Raw genomic sequence first — 26113 nt, 5'->3', positions numbered from 1 at the left:
CGCCACCATGCCCAGCTAATTTTTGTATTTTTAGTAGAGATGTGGTTTCACCATGTTGGCCAGGCTGGTCTCGAACTCATGACTTCAGGTGATCCACTTGCCTTGGCCTCCCAAAGTGCTAGGATTACAGATGTGAGCCACTGTGCCCGGACTCTTTTTCTTTTTCTTTCTTCTTCTTTTTTTTTTAATGGATGGGATCTTATGAAGTCCAATCTGAACTTGAACTCCTGGCCTCAAACAGTCCTCTTGCCTTAGCCTTCTGTGTAGCTAGGACTACAGGCATGCACCACTGTGCCTAATTTAAACATTTCTTTAAATGTTAGCTATAGCAAACCTTATAGATCAAGCCTACTTCAAATTACACAAACACAGATCCTACATGAAAGTCAATAAATCTGTGGGGAGCCTTTTTTTTTTTTTTTTTTTTTTTAAACAAGCAACTGGTGATAAATGTGTGTAACTTTATTTATACAGGAAGTTGTTGGACTGTGTCCTCATGCCTGATTTTGTACGGGCAGTTGCATTTATCCCTGGGGAACAGGTTTAGCTGAAGTCACCAACACAGATGTACTCCACAGTGAGAAAACAAGTGTGGGACCATGGCTCTGAAGAGTGCTTTCCACAGTGACATATGACAGGATAAAGTTAGTGCCTTTTAGGCTCTGCAATTTTTAATTCTGTGGATATCATAAAAGGACACTTGGCCGTAGTGCTCCTCTGTCTTAGAAAATCTTTTTGACACTGATAATGCATATCAGAATGCATGGTTAAAAGCAGATGTTGGCCGGGCTTACGCCTGTAATCCCAGCACTTTGGGAAGCTGAAGCAGGTGAATCACGTGAGGTCAGGAGTTTGAAAGAAGCCTGGCCAGCATGGTGAAACCCCATCTCTACTAAAAATACAAAAATTTGCTGGGTGTGGTGGTGCATGCCTGTAATTCTAGCTACTCGGGAGGCTGAGGTGGGAGAACCGCTTGAACCCGGGAGGTGGAGGGTGCAGTGAGCCAAGATTGTACCACTGCACTCCAGCCTGGGGAACAGAGTGAGACTGTGTCTCAAAAAAAGAAAAAAAAGGCAGAGAAGTTTTAAAATGCTAAATATCAAGTTTTAGGTGCCACAGAATATGTTTAGCTTTACTTGACATGGTAAATAATTAACCTTAGGTATCTGTAAAAAATAAACTCTAAATCCGAGGTCGTCTACTGAAAAACAGCCAGTAAGAATCAGTCTTGCTCTGAGTTTCGAGAGTCCCTTTTATAAAATTCATATCATACACAACTCATAGGAGGACACACCGACCACACACAAAGATGAGGCCCAGCTATCTCACTATATCCTCAAGGACTGATTTCTTTACCAATAGACTTCAATTGCCAACATTAAAAGACTTGAAATTGAGAGATACAAACAGTAGTTATGTTTTACTGAGCTCTGCACTTTTGCTGGGATGGATCACAAACTGTCCACTGGCTGTTCACAGATGGGCTTCATTGCATAGACTGCACTTTGGGAAAAGAATAACATCTGAAATACTCTCAAAGCGGCAAATTGGCCAGGCGCGGTGGCTCATGCCTGTAATCTCAGCACTTTGGAAGGTCGAAGTGGGTGGATTACTAGAGCCCAGGAGTTTGAGACCAGCTTTGGCAACATAGTGAAACCCTGTCTCTACAAAAACAAAAAAATTAATAAAATTATCAAAAATTTAGCCAGGTGTGGTGGTGTGCATGCCTGTAGTCCTAGCTACTCAGGAGGTGGAGGTGGAAGAAATGCCTGAGCCTGGGAATTCAAGGCTGCAGTAAGCCGTGATCAGGCCACCACACTCCAAGAAATAACAAGATTTGATCATCTTCAAAATATATATATTTATTTATTTTTCTTTAGACAGTCTTGCTCTGTTGCCCAGGTTGGAGTGCAGTGGTGCAATCTTGGCTCACTACAACCTCCACTTCCTGGATTCAAACGATTCTCAGGCCTTAGCCTCCCAAGTAGCGGGGATTACAGGCATGTGCCACTGTGCCTGGCTAATTGTTTTGCATTTTTAGTAGAGACAGTTTTTGCCATGTTGGTCTCAAACTCCTGGCCTCAAGTGACTGGCCCACCTCAGCCTCCCAAAGTGCTGGGATTACAGGTGTGAGCCACCGTGCATGCCCAGCTTTTTTTTTTTTTGAGACTGAGTCTCGCTCTGTCTCCCAGGCTGAAGCCACTGAGATTACAGTGGCTCAATCTCAGCTCACTGCAGCCTCTACCTCCTGGGTTCAAGCAATTCTCCTGCCTCAGCCTCCTGAGTAGCTGGGATTACAGGCACACACCACCATACCCAGCTAATTTTTGTATTTTTAACAGAGACGGGGTTTTACCATGTTGGCCAGGCTGGTCTTGAACTCCTGACCTAGTGATCCGCCCACCTCAGCCTCCCAAAGTGCTGGGACTACAGGCGTGAGCCACTGCGCCTGGCCTTTTTTGTTTTGTTTTGTTTTTTTGTTTGAGACAGGGTCTTGCACTGTTGCCCAGGCTGGAGTGGAGTGGCACAATCATGGCTCACTGCAGCTTTGCCTTGACCTCCAGGGCTCGATTCTCCCACCTCAGCCTTCTGAGTAGCTGGAATCACAGGCATACGTCACTGTGCCCAGCTATGTTTTAGTTTTTTGTAGAGATGGGGTCTTGCTATGTTGCTCAGGCTGGTCTTGAACTCCTGACCCCCTCCCTGGGCTAAAATGATCCTCCCACCTTGGCTTCCCAAAGTGCTCTGATTCCAAGAGACATAAAATTTAAAACTGTTATTTCAGACTGTCAGCAGTGAGCATCTCTGGCAGATGATTTTCTTTTTTCTTTTTGAGATGGAGTCTTGCATTGTCACCCAGGCTGGAGTGCAATGGAGCGATCTCAGCTCACTCCAACCTCTGCCTCCCGGGTTCAAGTGATTCTCCTGCCTCAGCCTCCTGAATAGCTGGGATTACAGGCACCTGCCACCATGCCTAGCTAATTTTTCTGTGTGTGTGTATTTTTAGTAGAGACGGGGTTTCACTGTGTTGGCCAGGCTAGTCTCGAACTCCTGACCTTGTGATCCACCCTCCTTCGCCTCCCAAAGTGCTGGGATTACAGGCAGGAGCCACTGCTCCCGGTCTGGCAGGTGATTTTCTTTGTGGCAGTCTCTTTACTTCCAGAATTTTCTCAATATTCATCATATGATTTCTGAAACGTCATTTAAAAATCACAATGTTAAACTTTTGTGCTTACCTTCACTTTTTCCTTTAAGACACTGTTTTTATTCATCTAACTAGATGATGAAAGAGAAATATCACATTTAGAGAAAAAGGTAAAGTTATTTTTATTTCATACTTTTAAATTCTCCTCTTTAAAACTCTAACAAATGATTCTTGAAAATATTTGCCTATTAGTGGAGGACGAATCAGCTCCTGCTTGGCAAAAGTCAAGGTCAAGTTGAAGGTTAACTTCAGAAGCGGTACAGGAAACTGAGGCTCGATGAATGAATTGTTAACGCTTATTTTTTTGTCTTTTTTTTTTTTTCTTTTCCTTTTTCTGGAGAACGGGGTCACGCTATATTGCCCAGGCAGGTCTCAAACTCCTGGGCTCAAGCTATCCTCCCGCCTCTTTCCTCCCTGAGAGCTGGGATCACAGGCGTGAGCCACCGCGCCTGGCCAAATGAATTGTTAATTCCAGAAGAAAAGGAAAATGTGGAACTGTCCAAGGGATCCAAGTAAATTTGAACCTGATGAGTTAGCCGAAAATTATTTCTGGCTACTCTACTGGAAGAGGATGTCATGAGTGGCTTTTACACAAAATCTGGCTCAAAGAATACAAGTGGGAGATAGAAAAATGGTTAATGGCAAGGGGTCCAAGTATTGGTTCATCTCTTACTGTGCATTTAGTTCACCTCCCTACCCGGCATCACTGCCTACAGGACAGGATGTGAAGATGTGATGCGTGGCACAGCTTTCCAAAGGGCCATTTGGGGTTTTAATGAGCTGACACACAAAGCCTTGGGCCACGGCTTGGTAGGCAGCACGCAGTGGAGCCACCGCTGCTGCTCTCACATGGTTCAGAGAACTGTATCAACATACGAAGTGCTCCCAATAATCTTTGTTTCTTTCCTGTTTTGCTCTAAATAAACGAGACCTTTTCCGTCCTAAGAAAAACAGGTGTTCTAATCTATAACAGCAAGTTGTGCTTTGGGCCATTTGTCCACATCTGCTATCTGCCAGGTATACGGTCTCCTCTTGAATATGTGAAGGTGCTCCACAGCCTCTATGTTTTTGTTCTAATACATTGTGTCCAAAACTTTGAGAAGCATGCTCTGACTTATGAATCTTTCTATTGGAACAATGGAGGCAAGGTCCCGAAAACAAACTATTAAAGTAAACTAAATAAAGGGTGGTAGTTATTAGGATTAGGAAAGAAATATAATCTGAATTGACATATTTGAAGAACATAAGCGCCATATGGTTTTTACCATCTAAATCAGTCAACTTATAGACCTAATACAGAAATGTTTTTGAGCAGTTTCTTGAAATCAGGATTTATGCACCCAGGTGCCTCCCACTTCATCCTTAGGCAGTGGATGCTGGGCAGGGGTGGCCCCAGGACCAGGAAGGTGATGGTCAGGGAGCAGGGCTGGCATGATGTAGGGGGGGGTAAGTGAGGCCCCTGGGACTCATTCCCCTCTCCTCTAAGTGGGAAGTAACTACCCATCCGTGGGCTCTGAGGAGACCCATGAGTTTGTTCTGACAAGTGCCTTTCTAGAACATGCTGCTGCCACAGCCCCTCTGCTCTGGTGTGGCAGGTACAATTGCTGAGCTCCAGGAAGGGCTTACTGCCAGGTGCCTCCCACCCTGGCCTCAGGTGCTCACTGACTACCCTGCCCACTGGGCAGCAGGTGGCTTAGAGCCCCGGGGAGGCACCACCACCTTCCCAGAGGCGCCTGACATCAGTGGCTGCAGCTCTGTGCTGCTCCAAGGTCCCAAAAGGGTAAGGTGAGGAGCCTATCCTCAAAGGGCTCAAAAGCAGGAGGCAGTGTCCAAAGCCCCCGCCCCCACCCCCTCAGGCATGTGTGGGGCTAGAGAGGCATGGACACTCCACGGAGGCAGCAGAAACTCGTGTTGGCCAAATGGGAAACTCAAGCTCAGAGTGGAATAAAGCCTTGCCCAGAACCTGCAGAGCTGCCGCACTCTGGGGCAGGGGTCTCTTGTTCACATCCTCCCCTGTAATTTACAGGGTGGTTTTGGCTGACTGTGGAAAAAACAGGCAATAATAACCTCATTTTCAGAATTAAGCCAACAGTATCTGTTCTGTGCACAGTAAAAGCGCAAGGACACAAGGCCTGCCCCGTGGGGTGTGGTGAGGGTCTGCACGGCACGTCCTCCCCCACACCCAGCTCTGCTGCGCAGGCCACGCAGGCCCCACCAGGCGAGAGCAGGAAGCACTGACAGAGCTAAGACCGAGAAGAAGCAAGGCACCTTTCCCCGCTGGCCTTCCACAGACACCATCATCCATATTAAAACAAGACAATCTGCACAAGAGTCATGGTGCCTGTTCCCTGTTGGTTGCTCAGAAGCCTATGAAGATGTCAGTGACACTGTTATAAAAAATATGCAGCTGCTTCAGGGATTAATATGCAAAATAATCTTTAACTTATATAAATCAAAACTAAAAGTAGAGGGAAAGAAAGCTAAAAAGCCCATTTAAAAATTCACAGTAAATATTTCCTTATTTTATTGAACAATTAAAAAATTCTAAATTAGTACATATCTGCAAATTTATAAATGGCAATTTCAATGGAAAACAAATTTTATAAGTACCACAAAGCAGACAATAAAAATGTCTCTTTAAAAACTGAAGAAATTCAAATGTATAAGGAAATTTCAGCTCATTTTTTCTTCATTTCCTAGGGGAACGCAATTGTTTTCATGCAAAAGATGGCGCTTCCTTGAACTAGGGGACACGTCAGGCACGGACCACCAAGTGGAGAGGGAGGCTAATAGCATCTGCCCACATCCCAGCTGCCTGTGACAGAATCTTCCATACACATGGCTCCCAGATGAGCACCAAAGGGAGACCACAGCAGATATGACTCTGTGGACTTGAGAACCAAATCTATACAAATATTTTAAACTCTAAGTCCCCAAGAGAACATTAACATTTTTGTCTATGAAATAATTTTTCCAGCAATGAATTTTTTTGATATTCCACGAGCTGGGAGGGAACAAGCATACCTTGAAGACATATGTATTGGCATCAAATGTCACATAAACACACAACAGCTGGGAACACACATGCTACGTATGTCACCATGTGATCACAACCACAGCACATGTGAAGTGCTACAATTACTCCTCAGAGCGGTGGAATGGCAGAGGAGCTTGCATGAAAAATCAGAACATACCCGTACACCAAAGCAATTCAAAAGGACCAAGTCACCCTCAGCAAAATGACAATAATGGGAATGACTTAACCGACAGGTTTAAGTTTTTCATACGAAACTCTGTTTTTTGGTGTGCTATTGTCCGTCCCTCAATCATCAGTACTAATTTAAAAATGTGTGTTAACTGGAGCAGAGAATCCTAATCTAATTCCATATTTAGAGAATCTCTTGGTAATATAAAAAAGGTACATACCAATACCTAGTGATTTGAAAAATTACATAGCATACGCTATCACGTATTTTTCGTGTAGTCAGTTGTATTAACATATAACTGTGCTACTGTTAGACTTGAAATATTTATACATTGGCCTACATAAAGTACCTGGACTTTTGGAAACTTAAATACAAAAACAGTTTGACAGCTAATAAAAATATTCTACCTAAAGCAGAGTATATAATTAATTAGTGGTGGACTTCATGGGTCCAACAGGCACTGTCTGCTGGTGGCCTCTCATTGACGGGGACTGCTGAAGGATTGTGTCCCCTCTGAGTAGACACACCTGGCTATGACGGTGACCCACGGGTAAGTCCTCCTGGGAGCTACCAGTGCAGCCCCTGATGCGCCCTGCCTGAGACTGCAGGAGGAGGATGACAACTGTGCGGCTTTAAGGTTCTGGATGTAACTGAGGAGATCAACAGATTGAGAGAGAACTGTCAACATTCTGCAGGCACTTGCACCTCCACACTCTCAGTGAGCTGTATCCAGACACTGCCAGGAGTGCTGGGTCAAATCTGCATACTTCTTTCAATTTCAGGGTTTATCAGGCCACACCTCTCAGGCTGTGCACTACCCAACACAGGCTTGAGGAAGAGCCACACAGCACAAAGCAGAAACAAAAGCAGGGCCCAATGCTGCCGCAGGGCACTATGGCCTCAGGCTGAACTGCTCTGGGAGTTTTGCTATTTAACCACTGTAAACTGTCTTGTTGAGGTGGAAAAGAGCAATGTCAGTGCCTCACTAACTGTTACAAGTGGAAAGACAGAATCTGTAGTGGGAAATGCCTTCCTTATGGTTCTAAAGCCATGGTGCCTACATGCTTGCCTTCCCTTCCGTTTCTAAATCCCCTCTGGGTGGACATTACAACCCACTCAAAAGAGAAAGGGGTAAGAGCGCTGTAAGCAGTAACTCGGAAGAAAGCCTGGATTGATTTTTTTTTTTGAGACAGGGCCTCGCTCTAGCACCCAGGCTCATGCCTGCAATTCCAGCACTTCGGGAGGCTGAGACAGGAGGACTGCTTGAGCCCAGGAGTTCAAGACCATCCTGGGCAACATGAAGAGAACCTGTCTCCACAAAAATTTTTTAAAAATAGCTGGGCGCAGTGGTGTGTGCATGTAGTCTCAGCTACTCAGGAGGCTGGGGCCCAGGAGGTTGAGGCTGCAGTGAGATGCAACTGCGCCACCATACTCCAGCCTGGGTGACAGGAGTGAGACCCTGTCTCTAAAACAGTAATAATAAAATACTTTAGCAACAAAATACCCAAGGAAAGAAAAAAGGCACAGCTGGGGCAAGCATGGTCAAGTTTGGGTAACACTGAATTTGAGGTGATGTGGGTTCCTTATATTCCTGCTTTGTATATTTTGAAAACTTCCTAAATAAAAAACTAAAGAATTATCTCTAGAAAGTGAGGTTCCATTAACACAAACCAAAAACAGCAAGATCTATTTTATAGGAGGCCTAGTAGAAGATGCCTGAGAACAAAATTTATTCAGAATCTCGCACATGAGCGAGTGATGAGATACCTCTGCCGGAGGGGGTGGGGTGGAGTGGGGTCATGATCCCACTCCTTAGGAAGGAACATTCCAGCTTCCACAGCATTAGCTTCACCAGAGAGCGGCCACCCCTGACCCACAGCAGTGCTAGCTCAAAACCACCCAAACCTAACCTGCTGTCCAGATGCCAGTGTGGGTTCCCTTAAAAACAAAAAGACAACTTTGTTAGTTCACAGCATCAGCAAGGACTGTCGTCAGGCAACACTAATGAAGGGGAGAGGAACCATCAGCTACCCTATGAATACTAAGGTTTAGGAAAACATTTTAAATGTAATCTATGCTCATTTCTCCCCACCACACATATCCAAGGTTTATTTTTGGAGTGACAGTAAGAAAAGAAGAGCCTCCCAAACAGTCCTGTCCTGACCTCAGGTTCACTGCTGCACTTCTGTCTGTTACAACATTTTCACAGGTATTTGTTAGCCAATGTAGAAAGCTGTGCCCAATGGCCCCTAAAGCATTAAGAAGGCAGGTCTAAATTACCAGGGACAGAATGAATAACAACTATACAGACTGAAAGTTCTAGCTGCATAAGCAAAATGATGAGACTGCGGTTTAGGTATAACAAAGCTACAAAAATGGGAAACTGCCTGATGTGGTTAGCCACAAAACCCCTGCTGGCATCCAGCCAACACTGATGAGAAAAGGAAAACCAGCCCTTGCAAGATGCCCTCAATGGCTCAGACACCTGAGCCACATGGTCCCTGTGCAATCACAGTAAATCCATCCAGGCAAAACATCAGAGATCTTACAATGTGAACAGGAATGAAATGTAAAGTTTCCACAAGACATTCTGGGAAGAGAATTAAACTTTAAATGTGGTATTGCACTACTAGGTAAGATCAGAAAAGAAAAACAACAAAAACCCCAACCCTATCTGTGGACTTGACAAATTCAACAGTGTCATCTAGGGCTGGCCTGAGACCGGCACTTGTAGGTGCTGAGCTGCATGGCAGTGGTTTCCCCATGACGTCCCTGGATGGACCTACCCACTCTGTGCCACAAACATCAGCCTTGACTTTCATGGTGGTTTAGACAAAGAAGCTCTCCATGTGGTACCCAGCAGGGCCCATGGCACCTTGGCACACCTGCCCTTGGGACCCTTCCCACTGTCCTGGGACAGAATGGTGCCCATGGTGTGTCTGGTTCTGCTTTTTTTGCAACCACATATCTTCTAATTCCCAATTAAGCTAAAGAGAAGAAAACAGCTCAAACTTACGTAAGTGCATTTTAAACCAATGCCTCTCCAAGACCACTATCTACACACAGCACTATTTCTGGGTCTCAAGTCAATAATAAGGCAGTGGCCCTCTGACACCTTTAAAAAAAATTAAAAAAAAAAATGACATGGTGCCTTTGGCACTGGGACAGTTCTAGGCACCCCCTCACCCCCAACCCCAGTGCAATGGATGACTGTGCCCCCAGAGTCCCAGTGGGACTCTTTTTCTCCACTTGTCTGTGCAAAAGGGTTGCTGAAGAAAAGGCTAATGTCTACGGGGGCCTTTACGGTCTCAGAGTCCCACGAATTTGACCACAGCACACAGGAGGCCATGGCCTATGGCCATCTTTCCCAGGGTTAGGGCTGTAGAGGCATACTCAAGGTTTTGTGTAGCGCAGTGGCTGGACAAGTGAGACAAAACCTGTGTCCTAGTTAATTATAGGCAACAGGGCTCATCTTGAAAAGCAGCATCAATAGTGTAATACACATATTCTATTGAAGATCAACATGAACAGAATTGTGTAACATTCAGAATGTACAGCACCAGTTCTTACTTGAATCAAAGCATATGCCAAAAAACATAAACTACAAAGACCAATTTATCGGTCCTCTAGGAGGACTGGCTGGAGTACTCAGATCTAAGACTGGAGGCATAGCTTTAACGTCATTCCAAGTGAAAGGTCAAATTTTTTGACATTCAAAAAAGTATAATAAATCAGGAAATTAAAAAAAAATTGAATATCTATCCATGAAATGAAAGTCACTTTCTATGTTTAAACCAAACAATTCTGAGCTCTAAACTACACAGCGTGGGTGAGTGGGTTGCCTTGTAAAGGAACCCAGAGTGGTCAAGATGGGTTTTTATCTATTTGCTCTCCTGGAGTCAAATTCTTTAAATTGTTCTGTAAATCAAAAGGGACTCTTTCTCCACTTGTCTGTGCAAAAGGGTTGCTGAAGAAAAGGCTTATGTCTAGGGGGGCCTCGGTTTCAGAGTCCCATGAGTCTGACTCTGTGCTGCTGGAGTCCTCGGCCGTCGTGGGTGGGTAGCTGAGCTGCTCTAACTGGTCGATGATGTCAGAGAACTGGAAGGCCGAGCTGGACTCAGAGCGGACTGAGTAGGCTGGGAAGTTGACCATGGAGCTGGCCTCAGATTGATTGGCTGAGCTGCATGTGTGCACAGACAGCCCACCACGTAGCGGCATGTTATTGAGGGAGCTGTTTTCAGACTGGCTGTTCCTCAGTGAGCTGGTCTCAGAAGGACCCAGCAGGCGCTGCATCCGGCTGGCCTGCGCCTTCACCTCAAATAGCTCCGAGGTGTCTGAGGGGTGTGCGTTCCCATTGAAGTCACTTTCCTCCTCAAATGCAAAATCGTCTTCTGTGTTCATATCTACTGCCTCAGTGGAGTACCTGTCTGGGCTGGACTGAGCAGACCCTGGAAGCTCACACAAAGGAGAGGCCACCAGAGGCTGGGCAGAGGCCTGAGATTCCTGTGGGACTACAGAGCCATAAGGAAAAGAAAATGCCTCAGAGCCTCCAGCAAAGAAGGAGATGTCTGCTGGGTCATCGTCTATGAACTCCTCAGATACCTGCAGCTGGGCATTTGTCAATGTGAAAGCAGGGGCCCCCCCACGACACTGCCGGTCACACTGGTGCTCTCCACTGGAAGGAAATGAGCCTGTGGTAAAGTCATCCCCACCATTGTCATTTTTACAAGCAGCTCTGAGCTCCCTCCCGGCCCTCCCTGTGTCTAGGTCTAAGGCACTGAAACTCTGCCCCCCAGCACAGACAGAACCACAGCTGCTCACAACATGACAAAACCCGACACCTGGACCAGGCTGGAGTGCGGGGGGCCCGAGGGGCTGGGCCGATGGTGTGTCAGGGCCTCCAGCCACTGCTCCACTGCTCCTCTCTGCAGCTGAACTCTTGATGTAGGAAACCTGGGGATCTGTGAGGGAGCTGCTGCTGTCCTTAAACTCTGGCAGGCCAGGGGGGACCAGAGTGGAGGGAGAGAGTGAGTAAAAGGCATTCGCTGAAGATGGGGAGGCAGGAGTCCTCAATCCCTCGGGGAATGAGATGCTCTGGGAATCAAAGTTAAGAAAAGAAAAAAAGGATGTAAAATTACAAATTACCACTAGAAGTTGCAAAGCCACCTGGCCTAACTTAGGGCATCCACACATTTCTATCACAGCTTTCATGAAAATGGGCAATTCACTAGACTTTCCCCTGTAGAACTGAAGATTTGTAAAAGCAGCACTGCAAATCAACCCAGGATCGTCTGTTTATGAACCCTTACAATTCCATTTTTTTCTCTTATGACATGAAATATCCACAATAAAGAAAAGTTTTTAAAATTAAATTACAGTTTAAAATTTTTTTAGAGACAGGGTCTTGCTCTGTTGCCCAGTTGAGTACAGTGGTGCCATCATAGCTCAAACTCCTGGCCTCAAGTGATCCATCCATCTTGGCCTTCCAACATGCTGGGATTACAGGTACATGCCACCATGCCTGGCCAAGAAAACCTCCATCTTGCAGAACCTAATGACACGTGGTCCACATCTTCCTGGAATCCCATTACCAGAAGATTCCTAGTTTTGTTGAGGGGTAAAATACAGCTGGAGAGGGAGTGAACCATTCCACTCAGCCAATAGAACCCTAAACCACAGTACTGACAGGTGAGTAACAAGTCCAAGTTCCACAGTAATGCGCACTCATCTGTCAGAGATGTATCGTCACGAGGGAGTTAGGACACACACCAATCCACTCATACAGGTAAGGCAAGGTTGAAGGTCACTGCCTAGGATGCCCTTTGCCAATGGGAGCGGCACAAGAGCCTTGAGGCCTTCCAAAAGCACAGGAGTGGCCACAAGCCTGAGGGAGAAGCGGCTCCCAAGCAGGATGAGGAAATACTGAGGGGCCAGGACCAGATGTCCAGTGGCTATGCTGCATCACTCGCTACTCCATAGGTGCCCTAACACATCCTCCCCTCATGGTTCCACACACAAGGACACGGCTGAGCCCCCTCTACTCGCTAAGTGTCACTCCTCGTGTGCTATCACGGGATGCAGTCATGCTTTGAGGACATCCCTTACTATACATACACACGCCACATCGTTAAAAGTGTGGTCAGACCAAAATATAACCAAACACAACTGAATAACTTTTTGTGCAATATGTACACAGGCAATATACACATACATGTGTTACCATATGTAAAAGGTACAAATGTAACCGCACAAGGCTTAGTTACCAGGCTTTCAGAAACAAAATAGTAGGCCACAGTCCATAAGATTAACCTATTTTCAAATGCTGATCTTATCTTGTCTCAATTATTCAACCATATTCAATATTCTCATGTGGCTTTTAAAATGGAATGGAAGAAAACTGAAAGCGTAAAGGTTTTATTTATTTATTTATGTATTTATTTATTTATTTTTGAGATGAAGTTTCACTCTTGTCACTCAGGCTGGAGTGCAATGTGCCATCTCGGCTCACTGCAACCTCCACCTCCCAGGTTCAAGCAATTCTCCTGCCTCAGCCTCCCCAATAGCTGGGATTATAGGCGCCTACCACCATGCCTCACTAATTTTTATATTTTATTAAACCTGGGGTTTCACCATGTTGGCCAAGCTGGTCTCGAACTCTTGACCTCAGGAGATCTGCCCGCCTTGACCTCCCAAAGTGCTGGTATTACAGCTGTTGAGTCACTGCGCCCGTCCTTAAAGGTAACTTTTAGATGATTCTTATTTTGACATTAAATTCTTTTGAAGGCCGGGCGCAGTGGCTCACGCCTGTAATCCCAGCACTTTGGGAGGCCTAGTCGGAAGGATCATGAATTCAGGAGATCAAGACCGTCCTGGCTAACACGGTGAAACCCTGTCTCTCCAAAAAATACAAAAAAATCAGCCAGGTGTTGTGGCATGCATCTGTAGTCCCAGCCACTCGGGAGGCTGAGGCAGGAGAATCACTTGAACCCAGGAGGCGGAGGTTGCAATGAACCAAGATTGCACCACTGCGCTCCAGCGTGGACGACAGAGCGAGACTCTGTCTCAAAAAAAAAGGAAAAAAAATTCTAACTTTGCGGTTGGGTGCGGCGGCTCATGCTGTAATCCCAACACTTTGGGAGGCTGAGGCAGAAGGATCACTTGAGCCCAGGAGTTTGAGAGCAGCCTGGGCAACATGGTGAGACTCTGTCTCTACAAAAAAAATACAAAATTAGCTAGGTGTGGTGGCATGCGCCTGTAGTCTCAGCTACTTGGGAGGCTGAGGTGGAAGGAGCACCGGAGCCTGGGAGGTTGAGGCTGCAACGAGCTGTGATCACGCAGCCGACATGATGGAGTGAGACCCTGTCTCCAAAAAAAAAAGAAAAAAAAATCAAACTGTGTAAAGGAACAATTAAAAATACATTTCCTTTTAATTTCAATTGAATTAACAAGAAATTTCTAAAGAGGAAACATATCTAAAAGAGTTGGCCGGGCGTGGTGGCTCACGCCTGTAATCCCAGCATCTTGGGAGGCTGAGGTGGGTGGATCACAAGGTCAGGAGATCAAGACCATCCTGGCTAACACGGTAAAACCCCATCTCCACTAAAAAATACAAAAAAAATTAGCCAGGCGTGGTGGCGGGCACCTGTAGTCCCAGCTACTTGGGAGGCTGAGGCAGGAGAATGGCGTGAACCCAGGAGGCGGAGCTTGCAATGAGCCAAGATCGCGCCACTGCACTCCAGCCTGGGCAACAGAGCAAGACTCTGTCTCAAAAAAAAAAAAAAAAAAAAGAGTTTAAGAATGTTTTCATGTACTCATGAAAAAAACTGGGATACCATGAGCTTTTTTTTTTGAGACATTCTTACCCTGTTGTCTAGTCTGGGGTACAGTGGTACAATTGTGGCTCATTGCAGCCTTGAACTCCTGGGTTCAAGTGATCCTCATACCTCAGCCTCCCAAGTAGCTGGGACTATAGTTCAGTGCCACCACACTTGGCTAATTTAAAAAAAATCTTCAGATAGATGGGTCTCACTATGTTGTCCAGGCTGGTCTCAAACTCCTGGCTTCAAGCAATCCTCCAGCCTCAGCCTCTTGAGTAGTTGGGATTAAGGGTGTGACCCACTGTGCCCAGTTCACATGACCTTTAATGTAATGAGGTGTAAGTGTAGCTTCTGAAGTGCTATGACAGTATAAATGACAAACCATTAAAAAAATTGACATTGTACAGAGATAAAAGTCATCAATATGAAACTGTAGCACCATGAAGAAGAAGTTATGATATGTTATATAAAAATAGCAAGATTCTGACTAGGCACGGTGGCTCACGTCTATAATCCAAGCACTCTGGGAGGCCAAGGCAGGCATATCACTTGAGGCCAGGAGTTCGAGACCAGCCTGGCCAACATGGTGAAACCATGTCTCTACTAAAAAACACAAAAATCAGCCAGGTGGCTGGGCGTGGTGGCTCATGCCAGTATTCCCAGCACTTTGGGAGGCCGAGGCGGGCAGATCATGAGGTCAGGAGATCAAGACCATCCTGGCTAACACAGTGAAACCCCATCTCTACTAAAAATACAAAAAAATTAGCTGGGCGTGGTGGCGGACGCCTGTAGTCCCAGCTATTTGGGAGGCTGAGGTAGGTGAATGGTGTGAACACGGGAGGTGGAGCTTGCAGTGAGCCAAGATCGCGCCACTATACTCCAGCCTGGGCAACAGAGCAAGGCTCCGTCTCAAAAAAAAAAAAAAATATATATATATATGTGTGTGTGTGTGTATATATATATGTGTGTGTGTGTGTGTGTGTATATATGTATATATGTGTGTATATATATACGTGTGTATATATATATACGTATATATGTGTGTATATACACGTATATGTGTGTATATATATACGTGTATATGTGTGTATATATATACGTGTGTGTATATATATATGTATATATATATGTGTGTGTATATATATATCAGCCAGGCATGGTGGTGTGTGCCTGTAATCCCAGCTACTTGGGAGGCTGAGGAATGAGAATCACTTGAACACAGGAAGCAGAGGCTGCAGTGAGCCTAGATCATGCCACTGCACTCCAGCCTGGGCAAGAGAATAAGACTCTGTCTGGGAAAACAAAACAAAACATGCAAGATTCAATGTAAAAATATGCTTGCATGTGGAAGTCAACATGCCAACATAAAAATGGGAAGGGACTGTAGTGAAGTAGACCTGAAACATGAGAAGGTCGCTGATGTCCCATCACAGTGGCACAGAACAGCTGTTGTCACATTCTGGGACATTCTTGTCAAATGTTTTTGTATGAAGTGTCTGTGTGAGTTGGTGTATCTTTGTTTCGATATAGTTGCAATCATGCCAAAGACATAGAGATATAAATTTGTTTCCTGATTTTCATTTGTAACATAACAGCAAGAATTTCCCCATGTTACCACATGCTCTTTTTAAGCCATGCTTTTAGTAGTTAACAAAAAATCCTACTAAGTGAATACAGCTAAAAACGTAGTTAGTAAGTCATCTGGCACAGATGAGAGCTGTCAGGATTTTGTGGTGTATTACACACAACACTATGATGCACATCTCAACATACAGGCTTTCTCTCTCTTTTTTGTGAGACGGGATCTTGCTCTGTCATCCAGGCTGGAGTGCAGTGGCACTATCTTGGCTCACTGCAGCCCCGACTTCCTGGGCTCAAGACATTCTTCCACCTCAGCTCCCTGAGTAGCTGAGACTACCCATGCGCCGCCATCATGCTTGGCTAATTTTTGTATTTTTTGTAGAGACAAGATTTCGCCATGTTGCCCAGGCTGGTCTCGAATTCCTGGACTTAAGCAATCCTCCTGCCTTGGCCTCCCAAGGGGCTGGGATTACAGGCATGAGCCACTGCCCTGCTAGTTTTCTATTTAGGACTCCTTTCTGAAAACAGAGTCCCAGAATTAGAATTGCTGCATTAAATAATATGATTAATTTTAAGACTCTTGTTACAATACTGACAGACTATTTTCCAAAAGAGTACAGGTAACTACTACTGCCTACATTTTTAACCAGAAAAGACTAACCTGTTTTGGTAGGTCTGCAGTCAGAGCACGAATGGACATGTGAGTCTTGCTGTGCCTTCTGCAAAACAGAGAACAAGCTGTGAGAAACCAAACCCTCCCCTTCTCAGCACCTGTTTTTAAAGCAGCAAGCATGTACTGTATCCATGAAGAAAACCTCACCTGAAAATGTAGCTAAGAGGTATCTAACTTGAAAGGGGCAGGATAATGGAAAATAAGAATTCAAATAAAACACAGAGGTCCCAAGAGAGGTAAGATTACACACCCACACTAAAGGAAAAAATTCCACATGCGGAGAAACAACAAGAATTTTCAGATTAAATGTTTACTATAGGCCGGGCACGGTGGCTCACACCTGTAATCCCAGCACTTTGGGAGGCCGAGGCGGGTGGATCACGTGGTCAGGAGATCAAGACCATCCTGGCTAACACTATGAAACCTCGTCTCTATTAAAAATACAAAAAATTGGCTGTGTGTGGTGGTGGACGCCTGTAGTCCCAGCTACTCGGGAGGCTGAGGCAGGAGAATGGCGTGAACCCGGGAGGCGGAGCTTGCAGTGAGCCGAGATTACACCACTACACTCCAGCCTGGGTGACAGAGCAAGACTCCATCTCAGGAGGTGGAGCTTGCAGTGAGCCAGGATCACACCATTGCACTCCAGCCTGGGTGACACAGCAAGACTCCGTCTCAAAAAAAAAAATACATTTACTATACTATGTAAAAATATATATAAGCTAAGCTATACAGAAGAGAAACTAAAAATATCTCTATGTGTATACAATGTCTATATAAAAATATTACACGCTGGGCGCAGTGGCTCATGCCTGTAATCCCGGCACTTTGGGAGGCCAAGGCGGGTGGATCACCTGAGATCAGGAGTTCGAGATTAGCCTGATCAACATAGAGAAACCCCGTCTCTACTAAAAATACAAAATTAGCCGGGTGTGGTGGTGCATGCCTGTGATCCCAGCTACTCAGGAGGCTGAGACAGGAGAATTGCTTGAACCCGGGAGGCAGAGGTTGCGGTGAGCCGAGATCACGCCATTGCACTCCAGCCTGGGCAACAGAGCCAGACTTCGTCTCAAAAAAAAAAAAAAGTTTACTATAGGCCGGGAGCAGTGGCTCACGCCTGTAATCCCAGCACTTTGGGAGTCTGAGGCAGGTAGATCACGAGGTCAGATCAAGACCATCCTGGCTAACACTATCAAACCCCGTCTCTATTAAAAATACAAAAAATTAGCCAGGTGTGGTGGTAGGCACCTGTAGTCCCAGCTACTTGGGAGGCTGAGGCAAGAGAATGGCGTAAACCCAGGAGGCGGAGCTTGCAGTGAGCCGAGATCACACCACTGCACTCTAGCCTGGACGGCAGAGCAAGACTCCATCTCAAAAAAAAAAAAAAATTTACTATACTATGTAAAAAAATATATAAGCTAAGCTATACAGAAGAGAAACTAAAAATATCTCTATGTGTATACAATGTCTATATAAAAATATTACAGGCCGGGTGTGGTGGCTCACGCCTGTAATCCCAGCACTTTGGGAGGCCGAGGTGGGCAGATCATGAGGTCAGCAGATCGAGACCACCCTGGCTAACACAGTGAAACCCCATCTCTACTAAAAATACAAAAAATTAGCCTGGTGTGGTAGTGGGTGCCTGCAGTCCCAGCTACTCGGGAGGCTGAGGCAGAAGAATGGTGTGAACCCAGGAGGCAGAGCTTGCAGTGAGCTGAGATCGCGCCACTGCACTCCAGCCTGGGCGACAGAGCGAGACTTCATCTCAAAAAAAAAAAAAAAAAAAAATTACAAATCCACTTTCTTTAAAACATTGAAACTGAACTCCTGTAAAAATACACATTCATGTATTTGAAGTGACTTTTAGTCAAGTAAAGATTAATATTTAAAATAGGCTGGGCATGGTGGCTCACATCTATAATCCCAGCACTTTGGGAGGCTGAGGTTGGACAATTACTTGAGCCCACATGTTTGAGACCAGCCTGGACAACATAGCAAGATCCTGTCTCTACAGAAAAACAAAAACAAAAACAAAAAAAAAACAAAACTAGCCAGGGGATAGTGGTGTGCACCTATATTCCCAGCTACTTGGGGGGCTGAGGTGGGAGGATTGCTTGATCCCAGGAGTCTGAAGCTGCAGTGAGCCGTGATCATGCCACTGTACTCCAGCTTAGGTGACAGAGCAAGACTCAGTCGCTCTTCTCGGTCTCTCTCCATATATATATTTAAATATTAATTTTAAAAGCACACACTTTACATCATAAAGGTCAGAGCTTACCTTTCATATGGAATTCTCTTCATTCCACTGTCTTTGAAATAATCTACTAGTTGTTTCTGAGTTCTTCCACTGTGAATAAAGATTCAGATTTTTAATAAAGAACAGTAAGTCAGCATTAATTTTTCAGAGTAAAAGACAAAAGAAAAGATTTACCCAACCTCTCTCATAAATATACACACATATATTTGATTTTTTGAGACTGAGTCTCGCTCTGTTGCCCAGGGTGGAGTGCAGTGGCACGATCTCTGCCTCGTGGGTTTAAACGTTTCTCATGCCTCAGCCTCCCGAGTAGCTGGGATTACAGGTGCCTGCTAACACACCCAGCTAATTTTTGTATTTTTAGTAGAGATGGGGTTTCACCATGTTGGCCAGGCTGATATTGAATTCCTGACCTCAAATGATCCAGCCGCCTTGGCCTTCCAAAGTGCTGGGATTACAGGTGTGAGCCACCGGGCTTGGCCCACATACATATTTTAGTTATTCTTTGTAGTAAACGTAACTGAATTTGTAAGCAAAGTTTTTATTAAGCCTATTTTTTTCCATTATTTTATTTTGTATGCTTCCTCTAGTTATTGTTTGACAATACCTCTACTTTGTGTGTAATTCTCTGAAATATTTTATAACACTTCTTTCTTGACTAGGAATTACCTATTTTCTCAGCTTTACAAACCAGTGAGGGGCCCACGCAAGCCGTGGCATGGCCCCTACCTGTATCTGAAGGAGGAGCCCCGGCTGAAGAAGACGGCTTTTGCTTTTGGCTTAGGTTGGTCCAAAAGTCTAAAAAAGGTGTGATACTCCACACAAATCTTCCAGAAGTTCTTACATTCATCTCTACTACCCAACAAAAATTCTAATGTGTCCTGGTAAGGTCCCTAGAAACAAAACACAAAGGTTAATTAATTCAAGAATGAAGTATTGGACAAGAGAAAGTACATTTAGGAAGCAGATCACACGATAGGCAATTCCAGAATTAAAAATTAGTAAGAATTTTTTTTGAGACAGGATCTTGCTCTGTGCTCAGCTGGAGTGCAATGGCGTGATCTTGGCTCACGGCAACTTCAACCTCCCAGGCTCAAACAATCCTCCCACCTCAGCCGCTCCCCTCCTACTGCTCAGTAGGGACTACAGGCTCACAACACCAAGCCCAGCTGATTTTTATATTTTTTGTAGAAAAAGAGTTTTGCCATGTTGGCCAGGCCGGTCTTGAACTCCTGAGCCCAGGTGATCTGCCCACCTCAGCCTCCCAAAGTACTGGGATTACAGGTATCCACCACTGCACCCAGCCCAGGAAGGATTTTTCTAAAAATTGTATACAAAGTCTTCTGGTTCCATCTGCTTAATTAAGATAAACAGTATATATATTCATAGTAGAAATAGCAGAAAAATGAAGTCACCCACAATCACACAACTATCAACATTCTGAATTCTATCTTTGTAAACACTTTTTCCACCTAGCCTTGGCATTTTTCATGCCAGCTGACATATTTACATGTTATTACTGAATTGTTTCTACATGGTATATATTTTTAAAATCTAGGATATTTTAGATGTCCAGGACATGCAGTTTTCAGGCCTACAAATATCGCCCTGAAGAAATTGCATTAACTCTCAGTTATTCCTTAGGATAAATTCCTAGAAATGGAAATCTGAGCTCAAAGACTGCACATTTTTGAACCTGCTGATGTATGTTACCCAATTACCTTCCACAAAGACTGTAATACTTTGAATCTAACATTTAGTCTTTAAAAAGTGCTTAGGTAAGTAAAATGTAACTTTGCTAAGTGCAGATGCAAACAGTTCTGGGCTTTGACTTATCGCCCTATTCAAGTTAATAGCTGCTTTGGTGAACTTTCCCTATCATCTCGAATAACTGCAGGAAACATTTTTTTTTTTTACTTACAGAGTAAAACAGCTTTTACTTGTGTTTTGTATGTGTGTTTGGCATTCCTTCTACTTCCCTTTCATCCACAGAAGAGATATTTGTACAACAATTAAAGCCACTTTCAAGCCTTCTACCAAAAGCAAACACACTTACACATAGCACGTGAACCCAGTGTGTACCAAAAGCCCTACTACTCAAGTTCCTTTTAAAGGTGTAGGCAAAGCTTTTCTTCTGACTGGCCTAAGGGCTCTAAATCTCCCATAACCCAAAATGTGTCTGGGCTGACACAGGCATGGCCATCTCTTAAGCTTCAAACCCCATGGTAGCTTGGCAAATCTACTTTTTATTTTCTAACTCCTTTTGTACAATGGAAATGCAGCAATTGGAATATCTTGGAATAACTGGAAGTACTGGATTTTACCAAATACACTGCACAGGCATTTATTTTTTCCATTTTTACTCATTTCAGTAAATTCATATGTAATTATTACTTTATTAATGAGCAGTCAGTAAAGAAAGGAATATTTACTTCCTGATAATCAAGGCTTCTTCAGTTAGAGCTATTCAAAGATCAATTTCTGAATGAAGGACACAAGAGAACACTGAGGACACTCCTCAGTTCATTCTGAAGCTCTCAACTGCTGTAGGGCTTCAGATCATTTTGAATACTTTGTTCTTCAGCTTCCTTACCTAGAGAACAAAGAGGCTGCAATAACCATGGTTCTCAGCAGCCCCTAGGAGCTTGTCAGATTTGCACCTTCTGGGGTTCATCCCAGACCCACTGAATCTAAACCCTGGGGTTTTGAGTCAGCAACACGTGAGTGACATAGTTCCTGGGGGAGGTAAGTGTGAGACCAGCTAGGCAGACTGCCCTCAGCCCCTCCAGATCTACGTCCCGAATCCTGTCCTTGAGTTCTTGTGTGCATCATGCTGAAATGATTTACAAAGTAGTTATGTTTTAGCAGAATAAATTATGAGTTAAAAAATGGTCAAAATAGGCTGGGCGTGGTGGCTCACGCCTGTAATCCCAGCACTTTGGGAGGCCAAGGTGGGTGGATCACCTGAGGTCAGGAGTTTGAGACCAGCCTGATCAACATGGAGAAACCCTGTCTCTACAAAAATACAAAATTAGCCAGGTGTGGTGGCACATGCCTGTAATCCCAGCTACTTGGGAGGCTGAGGCAGAAGAATCGCTTGAACCCAGGAGGCGGAAGGTTGCAGTGAGCCGAGATCATGCCATTGCACTCCAGCCTGGGCAACAAGAGCGAAACTCCGTCTCAAAAAAAAAAAAGCAAAAAAAAAGCTAAAAATAATACTTACATGAACCTCTGGATGAAGTTTGATAAGAAATCTTTTCCTCTTGAAGCTTAGTTTACGGACCTTGGACCAGTTGAAAGTGTTGATTTTGGTGGTGCCCTGAAATTCAAGAGACAGACAGATTACATTTGTATCTAACACATAACCCCTTTCTCATGAAATAGGGAATGCTTAAATTACATCCTTGCCAACACAGCAATCTACCTGGCATTTTACCAATTTATTTATCTGAAATAGCTGACTTAAAATGTCAACAACTAAACATATTAATCTATCTGTTCTAGAAAGATAATTCAATTTTTTTTTTTGAGATGGAGTCTTGCTCTGTTGTCCAGGCTAGAGTGCAGTGGTACAATCTCTGCTCACTGCAGCCTCAAACTCCTGGGCTCAAGCAATCATCCTGCCTCAGCCTCTGGAGCAGCTGGGACTACAGACACCAGACACCAATCTTGCCTAATTTTCTATTTTTAATTTTTGTTTGTAGAGATGAGGTCTTGCTATGTTGCCCAGGCTGGTCTCAAACTCAAGACACATCTGGAACACAAGGACACTTAAAGGTTCAGAGATGGAAAAAGATGTACTTAACAACTGACCAAAAGAAAGCTGGTGGAGCAATATTATCATCAGATACAATGCATGAGAAAGAGGCCTTACATCATTTAAAAGCAATTCACCAGGAAGATACACTTGGACTTGTATCTCTCCCCATATTGTTTCAAATATTTATAGGAAATAGACAATTAGAAGAAGAAATGGAAAGATTTGCACTTTTTTTTTTTTTTTTGAGACAGAGTCTCACTCTATCACCCAGGCTGGAGTGCAGTGGTACGATCTCCATTCACTGTAACCTCTGCCTCCTGGGTTCAAGCAATTCTCCTGCCTCAGCCTCCTGAGTAGCTGGGACTACAGGTGTGTGCCACCACACCTGGCTAATTTTTGTATTTTTAGTAAAGATGGGGTTTCAACATGTTGGCCAGGCTGGTCTTGAACTCCTGACCTCAGGTGATTAGTCCACCCTGCCTCCCAAAGTGCTGGGATTACAGGCATGACCCACTGTGCCTGGCTAATTTTAATTTCTTTGATAAGGTTTTATTGCAAAATTTTAAAATCAATGTTAATATACATTTTTTGAAGTTCACTCCTGCAAGGAGGGTGGTCTGGAAGGGGCAGTGATAGTGGCCAGACAGGGCGGGGAGTAGAGTCAGGTTTCTCACTGAAGCTAGAACACAGTGCTAGAGTGTAACAGGAGCGAATGATGAGAATTCCTGGTCTCAGCAGATACAGACACAGATATAGAGGTAAATATAGACATGTGAGGTGAGTGGGTATATGTACACGTGTGTAGCATTGTCTGTTGAGAGGGCCAGGAGCGGTGACACCCCACAAAGCAATGGGCACACTGAGTGCATGGATCTTGGTCTCTAAATACCAGTTTTCACTAAAATGGCTGGGCTCTGTGGGGAAATAGCTGACTCCACAGTGAAGCAGGCAAAGTACAAAACAAGCCTGGCATGTCTTATTCTGTAAGAAAGCAAAGAAGTGCTCATAAAATGAAAGGACATGTGAGAAGGACACAAGAGGCAGCTTGAAGAGCCTCCCTTGGGCCAAATGTGGGAAAGTTAAAGATAAAAATAAATAATGAAACCAACAGATTATCAAGTATCAGATTTGAATCTATGAATCCACAGTGACATAAATTAAATAAATGGAGAGAAAACTCTTCCTTCTAGTAGTAGGAAGAATGGGATTTAAAGAGTCATCATTGGGCAACCATCATAGTGATCTAAGTAGAAGATGAGTGTGATGAGGTACAAGATATTTACTTAGTCTCAAAGTATCTTTCCATTAAATACTTAGTAACAAAGGACAAAAAGTAACTTTTCTTTCCTTAAGAGATAAGGAGTCTCAAACTCCTGGGCTCAAGCAATCATCCTGTCTCAGCCTCTGGAGCAGCTGGGAATACAGGCACCTGATACCAATCCTGGCTAATTTTCTATTTTTAATTTTTTCTTGTTTAACTAGTTAAAGGCAGATGGGCATCTCAGGTAAAGGCCAGCAGGACCTTCTGTAGAGACGGGGTCTTGCTATGTTGCCCAGGCTGGTCTCAAACACCTGGCCTCAAGTGATCCTCCTGCTTCAGCCTCCGTTGGGACTATAGGCATGAGCCACTACCTAGTCAAAAATAACTTTGTAGACAGAAAAGCTGGCAAACAACATCTTGACCAAGTGATCAATGTTACCACCACCACCAATGGGACAGATGGACCCTATGTGCTACATGAATCAGGACACATCATCACTCTGGGAGTTTCTCGCCTAGGCAGTGAGCCCAGGGTCTGACCCTGGGGAAGCACTGCACAATCCCATATCATAAACATTCTACAAAATGACTGCCCTGTAATCTTCCAAAATGTCAAGGTCACGAAAACCAAGGAAAGAAGGAAGAATGTTCCAGATTGCAGAGACCAGAGAGACATAATGCGTGGGTACAGCATTTGATCCTAGATTGGACCTTCCGTAGTAAACAACACTGGGACAACCAGTAAAAGGCAGATGGGCATCTAAGGTAAAGGCCAGCAGGACCTTTCTGTGCTGTTTGTGTAGCTTTTCTATAAGCTTGAAATGGTTTCAAAATAAAATTTAAAAAACGTCTGAGACATTGCTTGGGCATTTAAGCGACTATACGTTTGATGTTACCAACATTTACTCTTACCTGCAAACTCAATGTAAGAGGCAGCAAAGTGAGGGACACAGTCCCCTGAGAGACAGCTCCAAAGGAAAAAACAAACCCCTTTAGCCATAAGGAGTAAAACACTGATACATGCTACCACATGAGTGAACTTGGAAACAAGGAAACACTACACACAACAGAGCACATGTTTATAGGATCCCACTTATATGAAATATCTAAAATAGGTAAATCCATAGAGAGGGAATATCCTGATGGGTGCCTGTTCTGGATATCAGTGGTTGCTGGGGGCTGGCGGAGTAACTGCTAAAGAGTATGAGGGTCTCTTTTTGGGATGATGAAAATGTTCTGAAATTAGATAGTAGTGATGGTCATACAACTGTGTAAGTATCCTAGAACAACTGAATTGTATACTTCAACATGGTGAATTTTATGCCATATACATTTTATCTCAATTAAAAAAAAAAATCCTGAGTTAGATGTTCTCAAAGCCAAGATACAAACATTAGGGTCTAAATGACGACTTAAGCTTCCTAGTTCCCAAAATATTGCCCAAACACGAAGTCACTCTAATTTCTACTGAAAGTAAAATATTGAAGGCCAGGTGTGGTGGCTCACGCCTGTGATCCCAGCACTTTGGGAGGCTGAGGTGAGCAGATCACCAGAGGACAGGAATTAAAAAAAAAAAAAATTAGCTGGACATGGTGGCCAGTGCCTGTAATCCTAGCTACTTGGGAGGCTGAGGCAGGAAAATCGTTTGAACCCAGGAGGCGGAGGTTGCAGTGAGCAGAGACTGTGCCACTGTACTCCAGCCTGGGTGACAAAGGGAGACTCCGTCTCAAAAAAAAAAAAGTAAAATATTGGAGGATTTTCAACTACATTCTCAAAGTTTCTGTCCTAAATTGTATTCTCAAAAACAAAGCAAAACAAAACATCAACAAAAGGAAACAAAATCCCCACAGCCCCAGCTCTAGATATTATTTATATATCCAGGACAGAGTCTTAAAAAACCGAGGGCCTAGGCTGGGCATGGTGGCTCATGCCTGTAATCCCAGCACTTTGAGAGGCCAAGGCGGGCGGATCACAAGGTCAGGAGATCGAGACCATCTTGGCTAACACAGTGAAACCCCACCTCTACTAAAAATACAAAAAATTAGCCAGACGTGGTGGCGAGCGCCTGTAAGTCCCAGCTACTCAGGAGGCTGAGGCAGGAGAATCGCTTGAAGCCAGGAGGCGGAGGTTGCAGTGAGCTGAGATCACACCACTGCACTCCCACCTGGGCGACAGAGTGAGACTCCATCTCAAAAACAAAACAAAAAACCGAGGGCCTGCCATGGAGGTAAGAGATGAACCCCTCCCAAGAAGAGGGCCAACAATAGCTCAGAGGCCCCCACATAACTGCTCCAGCTGCTTGTTCAATCCCTTCTGGTCAAAATAAGAAATTTCTACAGCTGTCTCTTGGTATCTG

General features: G+C 44.4%; 1 protein-coding gene across 5 annotated transcripts in view; it reads right to left on the bottom strand.

Annotated features, from left to right (window-relative positions):
* The window catches only part of FARP2 (FERM, ARH/RhoGEF and pleckstrin domain protein 2), a 143409-nt gene that overhangs the window by 42451 nt on the left and 74845 nt on the right, over positions 1 to 26113 (bottom strand). For all 5 annotated transcript variants that reach the window (XM_063648439.1, XM_054477264.2, XM_063648441.1 and 2 more), the window contains exons 9-13: positions 21960 to 22055; positions 19466 to 19629; positions 18758 to 18826; positions 16471 to 16528; positions 11253 to 11505 (exon numbers count right to left, since the gene is read on the bottom strand). In XM_063648439.1, coding sequence (XP_063504509.1) covers positions 11253 to 11505; positions 16471 to 16528; positions 18758 to 18826; positions 19466 to 19629; positions 21960 to 22055 — 640 coding nt within the window. The remainder of the gene's footprint in view (positions 1 to 11252; positions 11506 to 16470; positions 16529 to 18757; positions 18827 to 19465; positions 19630 to 21959; positions 22056 to 26113) is intronic.

The sequence above is a fragment of the Pongo pygmaeus genome, chromosome 11 (assembly GCF_028885625.2).
Source record: "Pongo pygmaeus isolate AG05252 chromosome 11, NHGRI_mPonPyg2-v2.0_pri, whole genome shotgun sequence".
Classification (NCBI taxonomy): domain Eukaryota; kingdom Metazoa; phylum Chordata; class Mammalia; order Primates; family Hominidae; genus Pongo; species Pongo pygmaeus.
The sequence above is the reverse complement of the archived record's forward strand: the minus strand, read 5'-3'. Positions and strand labels throughout refer to the sequence as shown.